A 24,165-nucleotide genomic window follows, 5' to 3' on the forward strand; every position below is an offset into this window, starting at 1 on the left:
CGATTCTTCTTTGATATTTCGGTCACTTCGGCATATTTCTATATAAATGACAATAGATGGTAGAGAGCCCTTTGTTTTCTAGGTCAGCACCAAATTGCACACTTGTCAGTCCCCTACACATGCCTGATTTTTATTTATTTTGTGACAAAGGTCCATGAATTATTCTGAGAAATTCGCAAAAAAGGTTGTAGAAAAGAGTTAGTAGAGAAAGTGAAATTTTTTGAGCTGCCACTTTGTCCGGTTCTATTTAAATTTGAAGGGTTCATTCTAGGCCCATGTCACATCCTTCCTAGTTTTTGCGTAATTCTGCAACAAAAAGGTAAATAACTGGGACACATAACATGTTTCAAAAAGACTTGTACAAAACTCTGCTCTGCAACTTAATAAGTCCTTTATTTGCAATGTCCGTTACCTCATCTTTCCAGTTTCAGATGCAAAAGAAGCAATAATTTCTTAAATAAAGAAAGCAAAAAAATATTTACAAAATTCGAATAAAACTAATAATCAATGGATTATCTAAAGCACCTCTGCATCTGGACAACTGCTGTTGGAAAAGAGATACACTGCAATTATATCAGCAATTTATTGTTTCTGAAAAATAAAACTGGAAAAAAAAAAAAAGGTTTATTATTATATATTTACAGAACGCTCCTGAAATTAATTTCCACTTAAAGTAGAAAAGGCTTTCGGATCGTTTCTGTGTTGTTTTTTTTTTCCTTTTAACTTTATATATTTCGTCAAGTCAATTTTCTGTAGATTTCAAGTTTTAATGGTGATTGGGGTCATTAAGTGTCCTTTACGACAGCTCAGGTTTAAGTAGAGAAGAGGTAAAGATGAGGAGTCAGTCAGTGTGGTTCACTACTGGGGATGGGTGAGGATGGCTTAGAGGAAGCATTAAGACCACCCCCTAGTAGTCAAGGTCAAAGGTCAACATCAGTCCTCCATCATTCTGTCCTCTAAGTTCTAGGAAGCAGGAAGAGAAAATAGACAACCTTTGCTTTAAAAACTCCATCCATTAAAGTAAGATTAGTTCAATGTACATTTCGTCTCCTGTATAATTAATAGAAACACACTTCAGTCATGCTGCACACTCCAGTAAGGGACAAAGAGATAGAAGAGCTGTGTTTGGATTGAACACACGTTATGGCAAGATGATACCCATGTATCAGGGAAACCCACTACACCACATGCCCTGCTGTTTATTCTCGAAGATCAGATAGGATGTTAGGCATCAGTATTATCTAGAACCATAGAAAAGCAGCCTGTCTGTTTGTATTATTGTGCCTAAAAAGGTTCGCAGTGATGTGGAATAGTTCACACCGTGTTAACAACCAATCCTGATGAATCAGTTTTCAAGTTTATTTGATTAGGACACTTGCTGTGACAAGCAGGTGAGGAAATAATGAGGAAGCAAGAAGTGGAGGGTAGAGTGAAATGATTGTTTTCCAAGTCCACCCTCCATGAAAAGAAACAAAAATAATAATAAAGATTTATCCTCACTGAGGATTGATTTGAGTCTGCCTCTCTGGCAATATTGTCCACAACTTTCCAGAGCCGCCTGCAGAGCCACCACCTAGCCAAAGGGGGGCGTGGCAGCATTCAGTTCACTCTTTTTTTTATTTTTTTTTTATTCCTTGTCGGACTCCTCCTCCTCTGCCTCGCGGAGCCAGGTGAAGAAGGCGGTGACAGACTTCAAGGCCACACCTTTGCCCGTCTGCTCCGCAGGGTCTTTGCTTGATTCCCACTTATAGAAGGCCTCTTCTTTAATGACGTCCTCATCGTACAAGGCGTCGAAGAACATCCGCAGCAGGTCTGCAGACACACAACACACAGGTCAGTACTGATCACTAGGTCCTTTCACTGTTTCTAAACAAATACATCCCAGTAAGTGTCTTCCTGTCAGAGCAATCACAAGTCATTTTCACTAATGCAGTTTTCAGATGTTTGGCACATTTGTACTTTTCCAGAGAAAGAGACAAGATACACTGGTCAGATAAGAATTAGCCCAAAGCATCAGAAACCAGAGAGGTTGCATGAAATTAATTCTGAGACTAAATCCACATGAAGCTGCTGAAATCTATTAAAAAAAATACAGCTCACCCACTCATACAACTCACACACTGAACTATCACACAACTGTTGCAACAATATTCTGTCTGCTGCCTCCCAACTCCCAGGAAGAAAAGAATGTTGAGTTGTTAAATGAATGAGTGTCCACACACTTTTTAGCATGTGTGTAATAATCTTTGTAATATCAAGGGCGCAGCTTGACATGCAGACTTATCTGCAGCTAGCTACAGCTGGACACCGGTCAGAGATCTTCAATACACAGAGGCCCAAAATATATTTCTCTCCCCTCCACTTGACAAGCCCCACACATCATCAACAGGAAATGGTCACATCCATTGAGAATAACAAACTATAAGCAGCATCAACATCAAGTTAGCTTCCAGAGACAATAGCCTGCTGCGGCCACAGGTGGGCGGTGAAATACTAAATGAATGCAAACAGGAACACTGACACGCCACTGACAGAGAGTAAAGTCAGTGCATTGTGTAGTAGACACAGAACGATTCCCTCTATTAAAAAAACACATTTTAAGTAATGAAACAAATTTAACTTTAAAACTGTAAAGTCACAAACAAGTTTTCAATAATCAATAATAATCAATCAATAATGAGCATTGGATTGAATGATCAGTGACAATAAAAACCATGATCTTCACCAGTTTCTACCTTTTCCGACAAGGCTCATTGAATTGTAAGGTATTGATTATTTTGTGTGCTCGAACACAGACTAAGAGCTGGACACTCACTCGCAGGCTGCTCCATATGCACCATCAGTGCCTGGAGGGCGTAAAGGGCCTGGAGCTCTTTCTGCTCGTCAGACATGTATTTCTGCAGAAGTCTGGCTCTCTCTTTGATCTGATTTGGATCCACCCTGTACGGGTTGTCACCTGAAACGAGGAGGAACAAACAAAAATCAATCCCGATATTGTGATTTGTGTTTCGTCAAGTCGGTTGGGCAGCAGGAGAATTTGCGCTGCTGCCGTTACGTGCTGTTGTCAATCATACTTACATATGATGGCGGACTGGCACACTGCTGTCATCAATGCTCTTACGAACTGGTTGGAAGTCATCTGCTGCTCCTCTAAGTTAGCCTGAAAAACAAAACAAAACTGCTGAACTGGGGGACCTCAATGAACAATATGTTACTTCCGCCACTAGGGGTCTCAATCAAAAACATTGATGAACATTTAAAAGATCACTGCTGGTAATGTATTAAAGTTTTATTCACGTTATGGGGCAGCGAGTAATCACGCATTACGAGAGACCTATACACAGAGTGGAAGTATAACACCTGGTCACCTTGAATAAAATTGTGGATTTCTCTTGTTTGAACATTGTTGGAAACATTTTGGATGATGTAAGTAACCGGTAACTAAATGCTGATTTTAAAAGAATTGTTAAACATTGCGTGATAAAGTTCCTCTTTCTACTTTTATATCTGTGAAAAACCCTGCATGGAAATATTCAAGCATGTAATAAAACCTGCATGGAAAAACATGAGCAGTCACACACCTCAACCCAGTCTTCGATGCGCTGGTTGTTGGCCTTATCCTCGAGGAGTCTGTCCAGCTGTTGACTGAGCTCTTCTCCACTCAGGGCTTTCTTAAGAACCACTTCCAGTGACTCCGTCGTTTCTCCTGTGGTGAAATCCACCTGCTGAAATGCAAAACCAAAAAAGAAAGCTTAAAGATAGATCAAGTTATTGACACAATGACAAACCAGAAGAAATCAGCACCATGAACAAATAAAATCCCTTCATGTATTTTCTTATTTATTTCAACTATAAAGTTAGTTATAGGGAATAAAGCTGTACCTTTTCAAAATGTAAAAAAAAGAAAACAACCAAATTCTCAAAAGGTTCCTGATCAGTATAAATTCCAAGACAATTGTCTTTAAGCATTACAGGCCATTGGAAGTAGTTCATCTTGTAGTCCAGCAGAGGGCCTGGCCTATAGATATCATACTGACCAGTGAGCTGATGAATAAAAAACAGAACAAAAACCTGCATCTATATAAAGTGCATCTCTATTCGTCAAAAAAAGCTTCATCCTCAAACCTTTAACTCAGCATGTAGTGGTTTACAGTCATTCATATTATTCTCTTTATTACACACACTCCTACAAACCTGTTCAGTGACAAACTTGTTGACGTCCTCGTCCTTGGGTAAGAAGTCACTCCAGCTCAGCCCGTCCTCTGTCCACATGGCCCCGACCTTCTTAGGGGTCTAATGAGGAAAAGAGACATTAAATTAATGGGACGAAAGATTTTTATGTGAATTGTTAAAGCAACAGCCGTCTGCGTATTAGTGTGGATGTGAAAATGTCCACGATTTGATTTTTTAGACATGTTGGACTTACCATTCCGTTGCAGAGCAGCTTAAGGATCTGGACCAGCAGCACAGCGGCCTTCCCCAGAGGCAGGAGAGGCTTTGAGATCTCCCTAAAGACACAATTAAAAACTAACTTTTCACTTTCTTTTAAATAACGTGTAAAGCTCCTCTTTTCAACATCTGTAATTTTTTTGAACTTTTGCATCCGCCATGTTAGAAATGTCATCAATCAATGTGGAGCTCACCTGAAGAGCTGTCCCATAGGGATGCCTCCCTCATGGAGCATGGGGGTAATGAGTTCAGCCAGGTAGAGCCATATGTGAGGTATATCTATGGCCATGTCTTCGGCTACCTCCAGGATCTCCTCTAGCCTGCAACCCCAAAAACCACAAAGCACTTAGTGTCACGTTCGACACACACCATAGATCTAAAACAAGGCACTTGCAGTTAAAAAAGAAAAATTCAACAGGTTTTTCCTGTTAGGTGCTCACCCTTTGTAGTACTGCAGTGTGGGCAATGTCCCTGCCTTTATAAGTTGGTGCAGCAAGTGGCCCATGCGCTCTCTAGCGATTGTGCTGCGCTCCAGCGTCGACTCCAAGCCGTTCCGCACAAACACGTACAGCAGCGAGGCACTGTTGAGCTCTGTCACACACTGCAGCGCCTCCTACAGAGTGTGGAGGAGAGACGCAGGCTGTCAGAGCGGAACTTTAAAGCATTTCCTGCTTAACATGCATGTGTTTCAGTTGAATTCAGTGTTGGATGCTGGTGTATATTGTGTCATGGTTGTACCTTCAAGTCATTGATGTGGAGGTATTCTTCAATGATGGCGCTTGACTTCTTCTCCACCTCCTCCTCAGTCAGAGCAGGTTTAGAGAGAGAAGGAGGAGGAGTGGGGGTGCTCTCACGCTTAGCTGCAGAAAAAGGAATCAAGTTGCAGCTCAGTCCTGCGTCCTCTTTCATGGTCATTTCATCAGTATGCATAATTACACTTAAATTCTATTGTATCCTCTTTACCTGTGAGATCTTTGCTCGGAACCCTGTCCCGACTTCCTCTGTCTCTGCTACCTTGGTCTCTGCTTCCCCTGTCCCGGCTTTCTCGGTCTCTGCTTCCTTGGTCTCTGCCTCCCCTGTCCCGACTTCCTCTATCCCGACTTCCTCTGTCCCTGTCGTCAGTCATGCTGGCGACGCGACGCACAGGCTCAGTCGGGGTCCGGGTGTCTCCAACCCTCCCTCCGCGCTCCTGCGACTCTCTGCTGAAGCTTCTCTTCGTGATTTGGTTGCGGGTGCTCCTGTCGTCACGACCTTCCCGTCCCTCATTGCGATCAAATCGGTCAAAGCGATCCTTCTCGCGGTCGCCCCTGTCTCCACCGCGCTCGCGACTGGAGCTTGACCTTAATCGTTGTAAGTAAACAGTTAACTATGCAGTGAAACAGTAAAGAAGGATAGATTTAACAAGGTAAGAATTTTTTTTTATTTTTATTTTTTACACAACTTCACATTACCTCTGAGGAGCTCTGCGATCGGAGTCTGATGAAGACAGAGAACCAGACTGCAGGGCAGAGAATCGGTTGAGGGTGCTAGTAGCTGGACGACCAGCATCTAAAAGAAGCAAAAGGAGAGATTAACAACTAAACAGCTAAAGCTTCGTAAACCATACAATCTTTACGAGGAACGTGTTTTACCTTGCTCTCCACTGGCGGGTTTAGCTCCAGTTCCTCCACTGCTGCCTTTGCCCCAGCTGCCCCACATGCCTTTGCCACCTGGAGCCAACAGTTGGTTGCTGAAGTCCAGAGCACCGGGCTGCAGAGAAAACCCATTCCAACCTTTATAATCCATTTGTGTCCCAAATCACCAGGGTACACTTGAGACAATTTTATTCTTATTGGCTCTTGACTCAACATAAAGAGTGTGGTAGACAGATCAATTTCTTACTGCGTACACAAAACAAAAATGTAGGTAATTGAATAAAAAGCTCAAAGCTGCAGAGACCAAGATTTCAGACATGAATGAAAATGTCCCATACCTTGGTGATCTTGCTAAGGCGGGTGGTGTCGATGGGTCTGTTCTTGGAGATGGGCACCGTGTTCCATCCCTCATCCTGAGGCGGGTTATTCCGGCCACCTCCTGGTGTGTGAGACCCTCGGCCCCCCATGCCCCCTCCTCCTCCTCCCATCCTACCTCCACCTGCCTCTTTCTTGGACATGAGCTGCTGCACTTTGATGTGCTCCCTGTGCTCCTCCATCTCTGCCTCCTTGTGGATTTGGTCAATTGTTTTAGGACCCTGGTCTCCTCTGCGAGGCACCCAGTTGCACTGTGGATCAGAGATGGACGATGGTTATAAAGCAGTCTTGAAATGTTTAACACAGAATAAAAACTAAGGATTGTTTGAAAACAACCACCGAAAACCTGAGGGTTTTCTGAAGAGCTAACACAATTACCAATATTTACAAAAAGTTAAGTTTCTCAGCCTGTGAAGCAGATAGAAAAAATAATAATCATAAGGCTTTCCTTTTAAATCAGTCACTCTGGAGAACTCCCCGAGATCCCCACTTCCTCCTCCTTAAACATGTTTCCTACCCACTTAACTGCTCAACACAGGCTCTTTATTTACAAATTCACCTTTCTGAGGTCCAGGACGTCTTGAAGCATGAAGCGGATTCTGGATGAAGTCTTTCTCTCTTTGATGATCTTGTCCATCTGGTTAAAATACTGATCCATACGAGGCTGAAAGGGACACAGAAGTGGATTTTGAGTCATGGCTGTCAACCATAACCATGTATAGGAAAACAAGACTGAATATTTTCATCCATCTACTCAGTTCCTCAATCCCATCACTAAATCAGTGGCCCAGACATGTGGCACAAAAATAAAAGTCATCACTAAAAACTAAATTTTAAATTCACCCTTCATCCATCTGAGTTCATGCTTTACTTACCTTGGCCTTTTCAAAGTCCAGATCTTTTCCAATAGTGGAGAACAGCCTGCAGAGACACTCCAGAGACTCTTCATCATGATTCTTTAGTAGTTTCACTACGCAGTCGTGCATGATGGCCTCAGTCAGCATCTTCAGCTTGAAGAGCTCGCCTATGAACTTTATGTTTCCCAGTGAGCGCCGGCGGGCCTGGTCTCTGGAATCATTCAGCTCCACCCTCAAGCGTTCACGTTCTTCATCCTGAGTGCAGACACAAGCAAGCATTTGTGTTCAGTGTTGGGGGGGGGTAAAAATGATCAGTTTAGTCTACATAAATATCTGTGGTAGCTGTGATAGTGAGCACGACACATTGCATCTTACATCTTTGGAAGCCTCCAACTCTTTTTGCTTCTTCTCAAAGATCTCATCATCATCCTGGTCCTTCTCAAACTCTTTCTGACAGCGGTTAAGCAGCAGTTTACGGAAGTTGGCAGAAACTCCTGGCTTGTCCGTAGTGGGGACTTTCAGCTGGGGGAGGAAAACATGAGGTACAGTAAGTATTCTTTCATGGATTTACATTTTTCATTTTGAATGACATGCCATAAGCAAAAGCATCATTTAAATGTATAGTGATTTAAGTATGCTCCTTCAGTTCCTCAATACCATCATGAACATTCAGTGGCCCAGACACGTGGCACAAAACAGAAATTATCATTGGAGCAATTAAGACAAGCACAAGATTCAGACACAATCACATGACTTACTCCCATAAGGCAGCGGCACATATTGGCGTAGGCCACAGAGAAGTTGGGCTCTGAGATGGCCTTCTCAAAGATGAGGTCAATGGCTCCCTTCAGCCTCTCCTCCGTATCTATCGCCAGATCTGTCACCTGCTTCATCAGCTCCTGAAACTTCTGAGGAGTCAACTTGTTGAGGATACTGCGCAGACGCTTGAACAGCTCTTTAGTCTTGCCCTGTTCACTGTCATCTGTATCGGTTTCCTCAGCACAGCGGCTGCGAGTGGACTTCTTCACTGAGGGCTTCCAGGCCTTCTCAGCCTTGTTGAGTTGCACGTCATCATTGAGGGACATGCTGCTGATGATGATTTTCCTAGGTTCTTTACGCTGACCCTGCTGGGAGCGACGTGGCCCCGGAGGCTGAAAGGAGGGGAAGGAATAAATATTTGCAAACTTGAGTAAATTTAAACCTTATTCAACAAATTAAATACAAAAAAAGGGACAAGAAGGAACAAATTCACTCACTGGGCCTCTTGGTCCTCCCACTGATCTGCTCCCAAGATTACCCAAATAGGAGGGAGTAAAATCAGGACCAACGTTAATTAGTCGAGCTGGGTCAGCAGGTCGCAGAGGAGTCTTGTTCACCTGGAGATTCAGCAAGGAAACAAATGAGGTGTGGTTACAAACAAATACAAAACACTGTCTGGACAAATTATAATGAGCTGTTTTCTTCTATATTTAGCACAATATACTATAAAATTAATCGTGCAAAAGTCATGAATTCAGTTGAGGGAGATATATATAGTTTATGCCCTTTTCAGCATCAGCCTAATCAATCTCAAGCATTTAAAGCATTCCACATAATGGATGTAAACTTTTTCAGACTGCAGTTAGAAATACAACTGAAGCAGAATTTGTTAGCTTAGCTACCTTGTCCAGGACCACATCACTGATAGTGGGCAGACCCTCAGGTTTGTTCATACTGGCGCTGATGAACTGGAAGCCCAGGAGGAAATCCCTGTCGTACTGCTTCTTCTCCTCTGGGTTTATCGGCTTCCATTGTTCTGAGGGATGTGTGAATGCAGAGGATTAACAGTGATGTGGAAAACATTCTTGATTACATATTACTTATTTTACAGGATCTTGGGAGTTAGATACAGCTTTGTAGCACTATGGACAGGAGGAAGAATTTGTCTGGAGCCTTAACGAGGACACTTGAAGAGGCATGAACCTGTTGCACATTGAGCCAGCCTCTCCATATCTCGCCACTGGTGTTTCACAATGCCAGTGAAAATTTGTATTTTAACCCATTCTGTTAAAAATACAGTTACCTCTACCAAGGAGATTGTCTTTGCTCCTGTCCATTTGTTTGTCAGCCAGATTACACAAAACTGTGCAAGGATGACACATGAGCCAAGACAGAACCCATTATGTTTTTGAGTGGATCAAAGAGGCAGAGAGAGAACATTGTGACATACTGCATTTTTTGACATTTTCACAATTACCCCGGGAATAATTAGCGGATCTTGATGAAAGACCTTGAGCATATTTTGGGGACTGATATCTATGAGTTTGTGAAATTTGGTCCAGCAAGACTGAATGTAAGGAGACTGTTTGGCCTTGGCCGAGGTATGTGCATGCAAATCTATAATTCATAATCACAATCAGTAGCTGTTTTGTTTAAATATACAGAAAATGTAATTCCCTCAGACTCTTATTAATAACTCACCTTCTTTGTACTGGTATTTCTGCTCAGTTGGCTCAGGCGAGGCTTTGGGCCTGTCAGGTTCTGCGTTCTGCTTGTCCTCTTTCTCTTCCCAAGTCTCATCTGCGGCCTCAGCAGGAGGTTCAGCTGGAGCAACAGGGACAGGGTCGGCCGGAGTGGGCAAAGGTTCAGAAGCCGGCTTGGCCTCCTGCTCCTGCAGCAAACATAACAGAAAAGACAGAATGTCATACTTAAAAACTTAATACCCTTGTTCTTTATGGATACAGCCGAAATTAAAATGACTTTAAACAACATCAGGATTGGTACACACATCTGTGAATGCATCCAGGAGGTCTCCAATGGCCTCCTTTTTGTTGAGCTCCTTCATGTTCCTCCTCTTCTTTGGCAGAGACGTAGCAGCTTCAAAGAAAGGACAAAGAGTTGACATTTAAATCAGAATTATAAACTAACGATCTATATGATCTAACTCATAGATGCAAGTGAAAGTCAACTCCACCTTACCTTGCGTAGTAGATTCCTCTGTGGGGCAGCTGATAGGGGTAGGAGGGACATCCTCAATTTTCTCCTTCTCTTCCCCTTTAATCTCCTCCTTCTCCACCTCAATCTCCTCCTCTTCCTCCTCTTCCTGGGTTAGTGCTGCCATTTTAGCTACAGGTGTGGATTCCTGAGATTGAGAGGCATCTGGCTTGTCAAGGGATGTAGTGTCTGAAAGCGTAACATCCTCAGAAAGTTCCTCAATGTTCTGAGGAAGACCGTTGGAGAGGAGAGGCTCTGCTGTTTCAGCCAGAGTGGGTTCGGGTTCAGGGCCAGAGTTCGGAGCAGGGCTCTGGGTCTGTGGAGCAACAAGTTCCTGTTTGGAGGGTGGAGGATGAGACATTTCAGTTGACGTCTTAGTCACTGCTTCTTCTTCTGCCACTTCAACAGGGGTAACTATTGGTGCATCTTCAACTACAGGCTCCAACTTGGAACTAGCCACCTGCTCTTCTTTTTCAACTGTCTTCACTTCTTCTGTTATCTTTTCTTCCTGTTCTGGTGCCTTCTCAGGTGGAGCTGGGGCAGCCTGTGGTTCCTCTATTTTAACAGGTGCCTCTTGTGTTGCTATTGATGCCGAAGGGCCGACAGGAGCATCTACTGTGTCACTGACTTTAGTAACGTCATTATTTTCTGCCTCGGCAGGAGTAGTAGTAGTAGTAGTAGTAGCTGCTACTGCAGGAGGGAGGGAAGAGGGAGACTGCTCATCATTTATCAATGGGGATGGATCCTCAGTAGCAGCTGTGGGGGCTACAGATGGTACATCTGATTCAGCACACACCAACATCTGGCTGTCCACTTCCTGTTTGGCCTCCAGCACAGGCTCTGTGTCTGCTGTGGCAGGAGGCGGCGGGGTTTCAGCGCTTACAGCAGGCTCCATGTTATCATCTGGGCAATGGAAAATATGGAATAAGACTCAGTCAGTCATAAAGGAAAATGTGGAATTAAAGTCGAGAAGCTTGTATTTGTATTTCACCCAAAATGAGACAATGTACTCACCTTGTCTCGTCACTGTAGCGACAGGCTGTACAACTTCACCGTTGGTCTGTGCAGGACTTAAATCTGCTATGGAGGCCTACAATTGCAAAAGTGTCCACTTATTGACCTCCATTTTTCAGATTTTACCTGATTTTTCCCAACTGAGTTTGGGTTAAACATTTATGTTCACAGTTAACTCCATATAAGCAGAGTATATATATACCAATACAAAATCATCACCTGCCATTTCATCCAGTTTTTATTCCAAAACCTGCTAGTTGCAACTAAGCCCAAAAATACAACCACAGCTCTAAACAGCACATATTTGCGTGGAGTTCCTTTCTATTATGTTCAGGGAAACTCTATGCTAGAGTTGAGCTGTGCTGATTTTGACATGGCCTCATAGTGAAGGGAAAACATGCAACTGCTATTGTGAAATACTGGAAAACTGGATGCTTCATACAAACCAACTCAAATATCCATAAATACAAATAAGGAATTATCTCCTAAACTAAATTATTAAATCTTTTTGTCTTTAAATTTTTTTGCTTCAAATTTATGAAAAAAAATGCTGCATTGTCAGATAACAAAAAAAAGCATTTTCCAAAGTAGTAATCTCTAAATGTCGTCAAGCTGAAGTTTCATTTGATAAAAAGTTACATTTTTCCTTTTGTTCATTTAATTTCCAAAACAACAGTGTAGTGCAGAATGGAATAAGCAATTTTCATTTAAAAAATACTTAACATTTAATCTGTGATAAAAAAGTAAGAAACATACATAACCCTATTTACTTAAGAACAGATTCAATAGAGAATGGTATTCCATGATAGCTCTTACCTGTGGGGGAGTCGGTGTGGTGGTGGATCTTCCACCTGACATTATCTCTTCTGTGATATCACGCCCGCCCTGGTTGGGGTCTCGTATTCTTATCTATCAGGAGAAATAGCAAATATTGGTTAAGTATCGAACAATAAATTACAAACAGTTTATAATCATCCTGCCAGCACTCATCTATAGCTGCCACCCATCATAATAATTACTGCTGTTATTTCGAAGTAAAAGGGAAAGTTCCACACGGAACAGACAATACAAACAGTCTCGCTATTCAATTTTTTTTTGAACTCAGACAAGAGATGTGCTGCCCCTTTGTTGTAACACACTACCGGTTTGCGTTCTCTCTTTAGTGGGCCTTGTGCCTGTGCCGGTGGTTGCTGAGGAGGCGGGGCTTGTGGCTGTTGCTGGGTGGGGTTGATCATGACCGGTGCAGGCTGGACCGATGGAGGGTACTGTGGCTGTGCTGGATAATATGCTCCTGCTGGAAGGTTAGAATGAAACAAAAAAGCATAACTGAAAAAAAAATAAAACTCAAGTGCAGTTTCACATTAAAATGATCAGTCACATTATCCTTTGATACCGTGGTTACGAAAAACAATTCTTTGTCTTTTTACTGTTCCAGAAATCATGTGTCTTGTTATTAAACAGGACTTCAAGGTGCAATCACACAAACACTTTTGCTTGTTGTTTGATTTGTCTATAGTTGGAGGTCTTTATAATATTTTGACGTTAACACCCGCACACAATAAAACGCCACATTTTACACCTACAGAGTGGAGAATCCTGTCCGAACACAAAAACTACAGTCTACACCTAGAGCCTATGAGATGTGTGGATTAAGAGGCAAACAAATATAAAAAAACATTTAGACTATTAGGCTGCTTTAGTTGTTGATCACCCCTTCAGATGATGGAAGCCTGCGTGACTGTTATTCAGAGTGAATGACACAAGCTAGTGGAATAATGACCTTCCAGACTGTAGTTCAGATAGAAGATGTATCAATGACAAGGTTATGAATATAAATACAAAAGAAATGCATCGTCATTATACAAGATACATTACTCAATAACAATCTACAACACATGAAATTGCATCGATGGAATTCAGCTAACAAGAGATCTGCCGGTTGGTGCCGGTACTCTCCAGCTTCCAGTTCAGCCTCAGCTCTGTGTAGGCAGGCTGCTCGTAAACAGCAGAAAAAGGAAGTACAAAGATTTCATTGATCAGGGGACGGTAAATTGTGTTTTACACATTTTCTTTATCTTAAAGCTGTACTGTCATTGTTAATTACCCCCACCATGGACATTATTGCATGTTTTCCTCTGCAATTGTCTGTAAGCAGAATTATGCAAAAAACTACTAGGCGCATTACAACAAAACTTGCAAGGATGCTGTATGGGTCAGAACCCATTACATTTTGTAAGTATCCAAATCAAGGGGTGGATTGAGGATTTTTCTTAAATTTTATATTTAACATTACAAGATAGGGTGTTTTACTGAAGGTATGCACTCTCTGAATCACATTCAAGTTTAGCTTTTCACTCAAAATGTTTTTCCTTGTGCTTACAATTTTTATTACAATAATTGTGTGTATGTTGCCTACTCTTACTGCGTTTCACTCACAAGAAAATGCACATTAATATCACTACTAGAGACAGGAAGTGCCACAGAAGCCGGCTGACCAACACACAAGCACACACACTACTCACCGGGGTAGCGCTGGGAGGTGAGAGGAGCACCGTGGAGAGAGAGACGGCCGTTCTCTCGCCCGCCCCCTCTCCCCCCACCACCCCGCCTCTCCCTCGCAGCAAGAGAGGGCTCTGAACCAACGCAGCAAAGGAGAGGAAGAGAGAGGGAGGTAAGGAGAGAGGGCAGGAGGAGACAGATGCAGAATGAGTTAATGAGAGGATCCAGAGGAAGCAGGGTGTTAAGAGGTCCCTTGAAATGAACGATGACTTTGCTGTACTCTTTCTTTGTGTTCCTGGCTACATCTAATTCGTTTAGGCCACAAAAATATCAGATTTTTTTGCATAACATTAAATCCAAATCATACTTTTGAGTTTAAAGTATTTGGGGAGACACAATTATACAAAAGTGCAGTGGTTCCAATCCTGCTTTTTAAGTCTTTTAAACGCAAATTAACTCCCTGTCAATATTAAATTCCACATTCAGTTTTGTGTGGACTGAATATTTAGTACAAGATAAGAAAGGTAGCAGAGGCAACAGTAAAAGTCATTTCATGGAACCTATGAGGCAGTGTCAGGTGAGACTGCAGATAGAAAGAACAGAGACCAAAGCAGAACTAAGCCAGACCACATGCAACTGGCAGATCACCATATACAGCAGGGTTTTGACCCCGAAAAGACATTAAAACACACCAACCAGCCAGGCAAAACCATGACACACCCAACAAAACATTGTGGGCAGAGACAGGTGCACAAATGAATATGGACCAAAAGCAGATGCTTCTCAATCAACACAAATTTCCGTTTTCTGATGCTTACGAAAGATTTGAACTAATTGGAAAAGAGAACCAATTTGTTTTTCGTGTTCATGGTTGTGCTTGGTAGTTGGTTTTGGGCAAAAACCCCTTACCATAAGCGGGGTATTCAGCAGGGCTGGTTCCCGGATAGAAGGCAGCTGTACCGCTGGTCACAGGATACTGCTGAGTTGGAGGCATGTATGGGGCCCGGTACTGAAAATATAAAATAAAAAGTCAGAAACAAACACAAAAGAGTGCTAGAGATATTTTGTCCATTTACACATTTTGATTGGGGGGGGTCTATGTGTGTAGTTGTACATCCTCTGATGTTTGAAAGGTAATGTTTAAAAAATTGTATTTGTCTCATATTGTACTTTGCTGCATCAACTCTTTCACTCATTCTCTGAGGTGCTCGCATTTAGCTCTTGGCCCACTTCCCAAACAGCCCAGTTTGCTGTGACTGGTCAGCCGTCCCGCTCTTTTGTGACTGGTCAACCACTTAGAGCATGTGTTGGAAATGTCTCGCCCCCTACCCAGAGGCTTGATCATGTTAACAATGGCGTCTGTTCTGCCAACTCAATTTGAGCCAATCTAGCCTGAGGGCGTGCAGGTTACTTGGTAACACAGATGCTTTAAGGGAGGAAAAAAAGCCAGGAATGCAAGGCCCTTCAGAGGTGTTTTCTGTGAGAGTGAGGACTGTTATCCACAGATGTTGGCCTTTGTAACTTAGCACATCTCCCACATGCACAACAAGCTATGAAACACTGAAGGAAAGAGAAAAACTCCCACAGTAACCTGCCATACCAACACAAATACAAGATGAACCACCTTGTGCAACACCTGTTTTGGGAAGAAGTGCATCTTTTGTATTTGTGTAGTTTGCCCAAATATGCTTTGTAATGTAGCCAATTCTTCACAATGCCTTTTTAGTCACATGCTCACACACTCCTGTCACACTCTTAACATTTTTCAGACGTTTCTTTAAGCTTCCCATCATGACACGCTTTGCCACCAGTAATTCTGAGCTGCTGGAAAGATGATTTAGTCTTTCTGTTTCACTGAGTAAAGAAATGAAGTCCTTTGTGGCAACAAAACTCATTACATGAGTCATCAGCAAATACAGTTGTTTAAACAGGGATTCTTAATAAATATAGACCTGATGAAGACTAAAAGACACCATGATGAAAAACTCAAGCATGAAGGCTGAAGGCCATAATGCAACACTGCAGTTGTTGAAATGTCTGTGTAATTCCGTGACATCCATTTTTTTTTAAATGTTACCTAAAAAAGTTATATTTGGGCTTATACAGTTATTATAAAGAGCATAGAGAGAGAATTATGTGAGCAGGTTGTTGGACAGGGAAGTTAATATGCATTATATTTTAGCTATTGATGATTATAATGTGAACAAACCTGTCCAGGAGGGGGGATGAAGTAGCCCTGAGGGGATCCAGCAAAAGACAGCTGCTGCTGGGAAATCATCATCATCTGGGAGCTGGGCGGGTAGACATGGGTAGGTCCAACAGGTCTGGGCCCACTACTTGTCTGTACTCTTGGAGCATTGGTTGCCATGGCTGGTCGGTTTGGATAGTAAGTCTGGACAAAAAAGGAAGGGAAAGGAGGATGAAGAAAGTATCTTAGCATGAGCAAACATGTTGCTCGGCATGTGCTTTTAATGTCTTTGCTATGGTAACCCAGGTTTTAGAAATATAGCAGCACCAGGCTGGAGGCAATGCACACACCAACTGCCAATGTGTACAGCAAGTTCAGTTCCTGGGTTACACTGCACCTAAATTGTACTGGATGTCAGTTGTCCCTGTCACACTGGTTAGCCAAAGTTAAAGGGGGGGGGGGGGAAAGAGAAAAGCTGTTACCTGTAATGCTCTGTATCCACCCTTCAGCCGCGCAACACATAAGCAGAGAGCAAGAGAGGGAGTGAGAATAAGGTGAAAATGAGAACAACAGACTATGTGGAGGGTTGAGGTTAAAAGGTGTAAGGGGAAGAGGATGAAATGCAGCATTGCATCTCGCAGTTATGAACAGTAAGCTCCAACAATCCTAGCTGGGCATGCAACTCTGTACAGGTCTGCATATAAACGGGATTCCCTGAAGTCTCGTGGCTTTAAGTTGTCAGACATTTGTTTTAAGGGCCGCTGGCACAAGCCATAATTGATGTTTGAATGCTGCAGGTACTGAATTAGATGTATGTTGGAAAGCAAAAAGCTTCTTAAAACCAAATTCTTGTTATGATTTGAACATAACCATGAAAAGATTTCAATAATTTACACTACACTATACAGTAAGTTATTTTGTCATTGTAATGGCAGGTTTGGAACATTGTAATTTACAGAGAAACATAGGGATTGAAAAATATGCAGTCATGTGCATATAACTTATATAACGAACTCTGCTTTGAAAAGATGATTGCAAAGTGAAACGCCACAGCCCCGGTGTGGGAATGTTTTGGCTCCAAACCGAATGAGCAAGGTGAGGCCATCAACACGGACGAGCCAGTTCAAAAGTGGTGGCAACGAAAAAAGGCAACACAACAAACTTGCATGCCAACCTAAAGCATCACCACCTGACCCAGTGTTCCCAGCTGGGGAAACAAAGTGCCCCTCGAGATGCAGAGCCTTCGTCCCGACAGTCAACACTCACTCGTTTGGTCGACAAAGTAAATATAAACGGAACAGCGCAAAATGGTGTGCGCTCATTGAAAGTGAAGTTTGCAAAAGGTAAAAAACACTGAGAAATAAAAGTTTATTGTCTTTGAAAGGGTGTGTATTATTATGATATATTATCATGTTGACAATATCGTTTATCGGCAATAATTCGTGTGACAATATATCGTCCAGCAAAATTTGTTATCATCCCAGGCCTAGGCTGGGCCGCTAGCATTGGCTACACACACAGAGTGCAGTAAGTGAGCCTCGTGCGGAGCAACGCGAGGACAAAAGATGATTGCAAAGTCAAATGCCACAGCCCCGGTGTGGGAAAATTTCGGCTTCAAACCGAATGAGCAAGGTGAGCCCATCAACACGGATGAGCCAGTATGCCGAATTTGTTCAAAAGGTGTGGCAACAAAAAAAGGCAACACAACAAACTTGCATGCCCACCTAAAGCATAACCACCTGACCCAGTTTTCCCAGTTGGGGAAAAAAACTACACCTTGAGATGCAGAGCCTTCGTCTTGACAGTCAACACTCACTGAGGAGATTGGTCGACAAAGTAAACTGATTAAAGGTGAACTCTCTCTCCAGGACCCGATGACACTGCACTGACAGCCAATGTTAAACGTAACATGTGCAGGGTACTGACTGAAAATACAGTTCACTTGCAATCCAAGTCCTCCTGAGAAAGGCCACTATCTTGGATCCAAGATATCGTGGCACCATGGAGGAGGCAGAGGCATTGGATGATGTCAAACATCAGTTTGTGCAAGAGCTGCTGGACTTAAAATAGCCAGAAGGAAATGGAGAAGGTACCAGTGGTGAGAGCTGCAGCACAGCTGCTGCTAGAGGAAATGAGGATGAACCTCCCGCACCCACAAAGAAGAAGAGGCTGAGTGACCTTCTTCAAAACAGAAGAGCTCACCTCACAAGTCATTACCAGGCTGCAGTTCCAAAAAGAGTGCAGGCTGATGCAGAGTTGACCAAGTTCCTCCAGGAAGATACACTTGATGCATCTTCTGATCCCTTAATGTGGTGGCGTGACAATCAAAGAAGATACCCTTTGATGGCCAAGTTGGCACAAAAATACATGTGCATATGTGCAATGAGCACCAGCTCGGAGAGAATGATTAGCACAGCTGGCAACATTGCTACCCCAGAGAGATCCTGCCTTAAGCCACACAAGGTCAACATGTTGGTTTTCCTTGCTCGGAATCTGCCAAACTAAAGTAGCTACAGATTTGCATATGGCCTGTTAAGACATCTGCTTATATGAAGTGTTTGTGTTGTTACTCTGCACTTTTTGTTTACAAAGGTCATAACTGGATTGGCAGTGTTACCTGTTAAGGAATGTACAACTCTATACCTCTGTGCCTAAATGTTCAATATTTATTGAAGTTCAATTTTGTTTGTCGAGACTTGATAAGCCATTTTATTTATTGTTTTGGTTGTGTGTGGTTTTATATTTGAGTGCTGTTTTTCTTAACAGACACGGGGTCTATTTTTATTGTTTTCAGTTGTGATTTTTATTCAAGTGCAATTTTTGCTAACAGAGACTGAGAGTCCATTTTATTTTTTGTTTATTGTTTGTTTTATTTATTTAGGATATTTAAACGTTCTTGAAATTACAATTACAATGGTAAAAAACACTGAGAAATAAAAGTTTATTGTATTTGAAAGGGTGTGCATTATTATGATATATTATCATGTTGACAATAATATCGTTTATCAGCAATAATTTGTGGGACAATATATCGTCCAGCAAAATTTGTTATCGTCCAAGGCCTAGTCCTACAGACAAATATGCATTTCTAAAAGTAGGTATGGAAGCGTTACTGGATCTCGGGAAAAATTAAGGTTATCTCACAAACAGTACAGCATTCTCATCTAATTCTCCTACGTGTGAAACTGAAAGCATGCATTTCAAAAAGGAGACGGAGCGAATGTAGGGAAAAGAGAGGGGTGTTAGTACCTGTTGGTGTAAAGTACGGGGCCCTGCGGCAAACTGGGAGGACAGCAGAAGAGAGGAAAGAAGTCAAGATTGACATTCAAGGTGAGAGATGGCAAATAGACTATAACAAGCACAGATAAACAGGTTTAGCAAAAGCCTTCAAGCAGGAGAAGCCGTGTCAGAGATCTTCATGAAAAAGCAGCAGCGGGAGGGTTCTCATTCAAGGAAAAACATACCACCATGACTATGAATGCTAAAACCAAGGGACAAATAAAGAAAACATGTGTTGAACAATACCTGTCTTGTCTGGGGTGCAGAGTTCATTTGTGGAGGTGGAGGGGTGGCAAAAACAAGAGAAGGGGGCTGTCCTGGGCCGTAGGCAGCCTTGAGAGGAGAGAATAGAGGATAAATAGATGTTATCAAACTTATCTCAAAACAAAGAAAACTTGAAGTCTATGAGGTCAGTGGCTCTCACCTGTGTCAATCCAGGGGAAGGGGCAGGGTTTGGGACAGAGGTGGGTCCCGTTATAGGCTGTGGTGGCTTGTTCATTTCACGCTCTTTTATGGTTCTGCATTAGGGTGGCGTTGTGTTGCCAGCCTTTCTGATGGATAGAAGAGCAAGAAAGAAAAAAAAAAAGAAAGAAGAAAGAGGTGAGCATCAGAAGTTTCAAAAAGCAATTCAAATGCTTTCAGTTCAAAATGGATTTTAATGATGTTTACACAGGCAGAGGGGTAACACATCTCTTTGACACATAACTGGAGCCATACAGGTCAGATGTCAGAACAGCACAGTGTGAAGACATGAACCATTAGTGTGGTGCCTGCTAACCAAGCAACGAGGGTGTGGTCTGAGGGTTTCGCCTACGATAAGAGCAACTCTTGCAATCTTGTTGCAGGGTTCATACATCTCGTCTTTTGAGCAGTTCAGTTTTCAAATCCATTGTGGATTACTCACTCAAATCAGACTGCAACAGACCAAAAACTGCCTTTTTTGAACAGAAAAAGGTCATGCTATTCAATCTCTATGAAAAAGGGGGGATTTGACATACAGTCCTTAGCAGTCGTTTAAGACTCAGCCACTGAACAGATGGAGCATTGCAAACACATTTCTAAATGATCATGACTTGGCCAGAGAGTGAAAAGCAATAAAAAAAAGGCTGGGGCGGGGGGTGACTTATAGTGGTGAGGATATGTACTCCAAGCTCAAGTGACTGCCAACACACCCCTTGGACTACTCCGATTTGGGGTGAGTTTGAGAAAATGGATACCTAGGGTCAAAGTTCATTTACTGTGTTAACAGTGGCTACTGCCCCCTGGTTGTGCTAGCTACATGTGCAAATCATCAATTCATATAACACCTTTTTAAAAATAAAAAACTGCCAACAGCTGTCTCATCTGGATCGATTGTTATTACACATGCCCGGGGATAATACACACATGCTGGAATAAACGTATGACTAGTACTGGCAGACGTGTCATGCTCCATCCACCTGCTGACACAGGGTACTGTCGTTAGCTGCTAGCTAATGCCATGCCTCTTTGAGACAGGGGCATCGATGTACAAAGATACCATATGGTTCTGAGGAGTAGTGAAGGCTAACAGCCTGAAGAGCCGACATTAAATACGACAGATACACGGGGGAAATATTTCAACTGGGTTTTAGCCAAGTTATAGCACGAAAAGGCGTTTTACCGGCCCGCTAGCGAGGGGAGCGTCCCGACCAGAGCAAGTTAAATCGTTAGCTAGCAGCCGGCTAACGTTACGTGTCCCACTACACCAGACATTTCGCTTAGCTACGCTACGTGGCTTAGCGCTGAGTTCATATTAACCTTTACGTACACAAAGAGCAGAAATGTTTATTACACCAAATTGACGATGTGTCTACGGACAAAACACAGACCACAACAAAAAGCCACGATGGACAAAACAACACTTGGCATCGATTATGTTACACTTGGGCTATTGTTGCTCAACGTTAGCGCTTTAGCCCAGCCCTGTCCTCCGAGGTGTATTTAATTACAGGCCCAACAACCTCATCGGACACGAACCCACCGACCTGACACATCACCGGAGCCAATTTCCCACGAAAAAAACAAACAAGAATTAGATCGGTGCTTATATCAAGTTGTCGCCATGTGTCTGAAACACGGTGGAAATCGCTTTTAGACCACGAATGTGCTATCGTTGGAGCTAGCACACCACTACCTCACGAAGCCTGAGGTGACGACAGTGACCATTAGCCACGAGAGCGAGTAACCCCGGCTGTCACTTCAGCTCACGTTAGCTTAACTTTAGCAAAGCGCCCGTCTCAAAAGATAAAACACAAACCGGATCGACGCTTCGACATCCAGCTTACATCGGCTTGAGCTTTCCTCTGATTCTTGCCACCATTAGCCGGCCAGCCAGCCCAGTGTGCCAAGTGCCAGTCTGACAGCCGCCGGGGCCTGCTAACACTTACTAGCCTGTGTGCCTTTGACAAAATGAAGCCAGGCTCCGGCGCAGCTAGTTTTCACTCTTACCGGGAATCAGTAGTGAATGTGGTGTACGATTTGAAGTCGGGGGATCTGCCTCTGATCAGTCTTCTGTTAGTGAAAGTAGTTGTGTTGTAGTTTCCGTGTCCTTTACTCCAACAGAAAAGTGATGCCCTTTTCTTGGCTACTGACTTAGCGTGCTAGTTAGCTAACCGGCAGCCGGGGTGAGCGCTGCTGCTGTCACTTCGGTTTAAATCCCCGGGCGTGCAAAAGTGCCAGTGCACAAAATCAAACAATATAGTACTTTGGGAGTACTACTGACAACTCCGATGGCCCCGAAAAAAGCCTCTGGACCGTGGGTCCATGATCAGGGCGTCGATGGTGACGGATTGCCGGTTCGTTACGTACACCACTGTCGTGTGTATCGGCTCAGAGCGAGGCCATGGTGCGGTGTTTCTCGTTTGTGGAGCCGGTGCGCCTCCAAGTCGCATGGGTAACTTCCGGGAAAATTAAAATTTAATGCAGTTTCCTTAGTCATGTGACACAGGAGCTTCTGTCACTTCATCCACACAGATCTGATCCAAATCCCTCCATTAACACGAAGAGTGGCTTTATTTTTATTCTTTATTATTGTTTCTGCACACATTTTTTGCACAATGATGTTGTGTTCTGTGTCGTGTGATGTAAAGAATAAAATATGTAGTAATGCACTTTGAAACTGGTAATAAAATGTGTGATTCAAAGGAATACATTTCCACATTACATTTTATAATATAAGATTTACCAAACAAGAGTAAGTGAGTAAATAATCATTCCACAGTGCTGGAGGTGATATTGCAGTAAAATAAGAACCACTCAACTAAACACTGAAAAGCAAAGGGTTTAAAATTATTCAACAAATAAGCTAAAAAAACAAAAAACAGAAGGAGAGTACAAAAGAGCAAAGTACAACATATTAAAAGAGCAGTACAAGGTTCTGCATGGAGACATTGAAGGACACAGTACTGCCATTCCAATCAATATTTTCCCAGAATAATCACCTTCAACAAAGATTGAAATTTAATGCTACATAATTGTTGCCTTTGACTTTGGGTCTGAATTCACCTTTGAACTATTTTTATATCAATTTATTTTCGATCATGTTTTGCTGCATTTAATTGTTTTAATTGTTTGTTTTCAATTCTTCAGTTTTAAATTACACAAAACCTTGTTCATAAGCAAAATGTTAAATAAAGTGAATTAATAATAATGATAATAATATCCAAAAAGATGCATGATTGGCTGAGCTCCAAATACATAAATGGATAAAATATTTATTTTCTACCAGTTAGTTGTGATCTGAAAGATGATTAAGAAAATATATTTTCAGTAAATAATGTCATTATAACAAAATACTGTCACCCTAAACACACAGACAGATACACAAATATAAATTTTGTCTCTAGCTAATGTGTATAAAAAGCCAAAAGTGTCTTTAATAGGAAACTCTATATACTTAAATGTCTGAATATAATTTATCATAGCCGCTTAATAATTTCCTTATTTGTATTAATTATTGTTTTAATGGCTAACATTTCTCTTGTTGTATATTTCAGTTTTTATTATTTTCTTGTTCTTTCCAATAAGTATAATGAGGATTGATGTTCTTCATTGTGCCCAGTGGATAAGTAATTACCTTCTCTGGAGGTATGGTCTTGTTTTAGATATGACTTTACTTACTTAGCACTGGGTTTGTCACTGTATTTATCTTCTGTGTGAAATGGAGTTGCTTTGAAATTAAAAAGTAAAGGTGAAAAGAAAAATGGAAATTATAATTTCATCTGTTTCTGTGACAAATGGGCAAAAACTGCCAGTGCAGAAGTAAGTTCTCTGTGGTGATCTGATACCAAGTAACACCATAAAAAAAATGTCATGTATAGCTGCAATGATTCAAAGAAAATTGCTCTCATCATCGATTGTCTCAAATGTGAGAATTGTAAGTATTGTATATATTAATCAATAAATTAAATATAATTTGTAGATAAGTATATAAATACATAGACTTCGTAATGAAAAAGGCTTTTTCTGTATTTTTAATCTATTTATATATTTATTTCTACATTTATGACATGAAAAGCAGCAAATTACTTCATTTGAGAAGCTGTATCAATAATATGTTTTACAATTTTTTACTTGATAAATGAATTGATTATCAAAAGTTGCTGATTCATCTTCTAGAGATCAGCCCATTGATTGATTTGATCCAGCATCAATTCATCATGATAAATAAGATAAATAAGAAACACCTCAGACACAATACACCAACCAATCGGTTGTTATATAAATAACATATCAATAATTTGTGATAACTTATTTAACTGTGACTATTAACTGATTATTATGTGGGTGATTATTTAGTTTAATCACATGATTTATCTTTTACACTATCAGTTATCATGTCTGTTTTGCTTTGTCACGTTGTTACGGCAAATACACA

The 24,165-nt window shown here is 41.9% G+C and overlaps 1 protein-coding gene and 2 non-coding genes across 5 annotated transcripts; all 3 read right to left on the reverse strand.

Annotated features, from left to right (window-relative positions):
- Window positions 1-374: 374 nt before the first annotated feature.
- Window positions 375-22,207, reverse strand: eif4g1a (eukaryotic translation initiation factor 4 gamma, 1a). 3 transcript variants are annotated; one of them, XM_069511754.1, is made up of 33 exons: window positions 21,738-22,180; window positions 19,693-19,819; window positions 19,515-19,601; window positions 19,239-19,271; window positions 16,472-16,492; window positions 16,011-16,193; window positions 14,711-14,810; window positions 13,825-13,935; window positions 12,445-12,596; window positions 12,119-12,211; window positions 11,303-11,378; window positions 10,274-11,191; window positions 10,083-10,171; window positions 9,776-9,965; window positions 8,977-9,110; window positions 8,572-8,691; window positions 8,074-8,466; window positions 7,691-7,837; window positions 7,334-7,570; window positions 7,018-7,122; window positions 6,422-6,709; window positions 6,081-6,198; window positions 5,901-5,997; window positions 5,413-5,789; window positions 5,188-5,309; window positions 4,890-5,062; window positions 4,644-4,769; window positions 4,427-4,508; window positions 4,195-4,293; window positions 3,582-3,725; window positions 3,079-3,160; window positions 2,816-2,956; window positions 375-1,812 (listed from the first exon to the last, which is right to left on the reverse strand). In XM_069511754.1, exons 2-33 carry the CDS (start codon window positions 19,765-19,767, stop codon window positions 1,628-1,630), a joined length of 5,298 nt encoding a protein of 1,765 aa, XP_069367855.1. In that variant the 5' UTR covers window positions 19,768-19,819; window positions 21,738-22,180; the 3' UTR covers window positions 375-1,627. The 3 variants fall into 3 exon arrangements, with proteins under 3 accessions (XP_069367855.1, XP_019959157.2, XP_019959166.2); XM_020103598.2 differs by lacking the exon at window positions 13,825-13,935 and having other exon boundaries at window positions 21,738-22,179; XM_020103607.2 differs by lacking the exons at window positions 13,825-13,935; window positions 16,472-16,492; window positions 19,239-19,271 and having other exon boundaries at window positions 21,738-22,207.
- Window positions 7,209-7,283, reverse strand: LOC138405196 (small nucleolar RNA SNORD66). The gene has a single exon (XR_011238880.1). It is a non-coding gene; the product is annotated as a small nucleolar RNA SNORD66 (small nucleolar RNA).
- On the reverse strand, window positions 7,953-8,029 carry LOC138405204 (small nucleolar RNA SNORD66). The gene has a single exon (XR_011238888.1). It is a non-coding gene; the product is annotated as a small nucleolar RNA SNORD66 (small nucleolar RNA).
- Window positions 22,208-24,165: the final 1,958 nt, after the last annotated feature.

Source organism: Paralichthys olivaceus, chromosome 16 (assembly GCF_024713975.1).
Source record: "Paralichthys olivaceus isolate ysfri-2021 chromosome 16, ASM2471397v2, whole genome shotgun sequence".
In the NCBI taxonomy this organism is placed as follows: Eukaryota; Metazoa; Chordata; class Actinopteri; order Pleuronectiformes; family Paralichthyidae; genus Paralichthys; species Paralichthys olivaceus.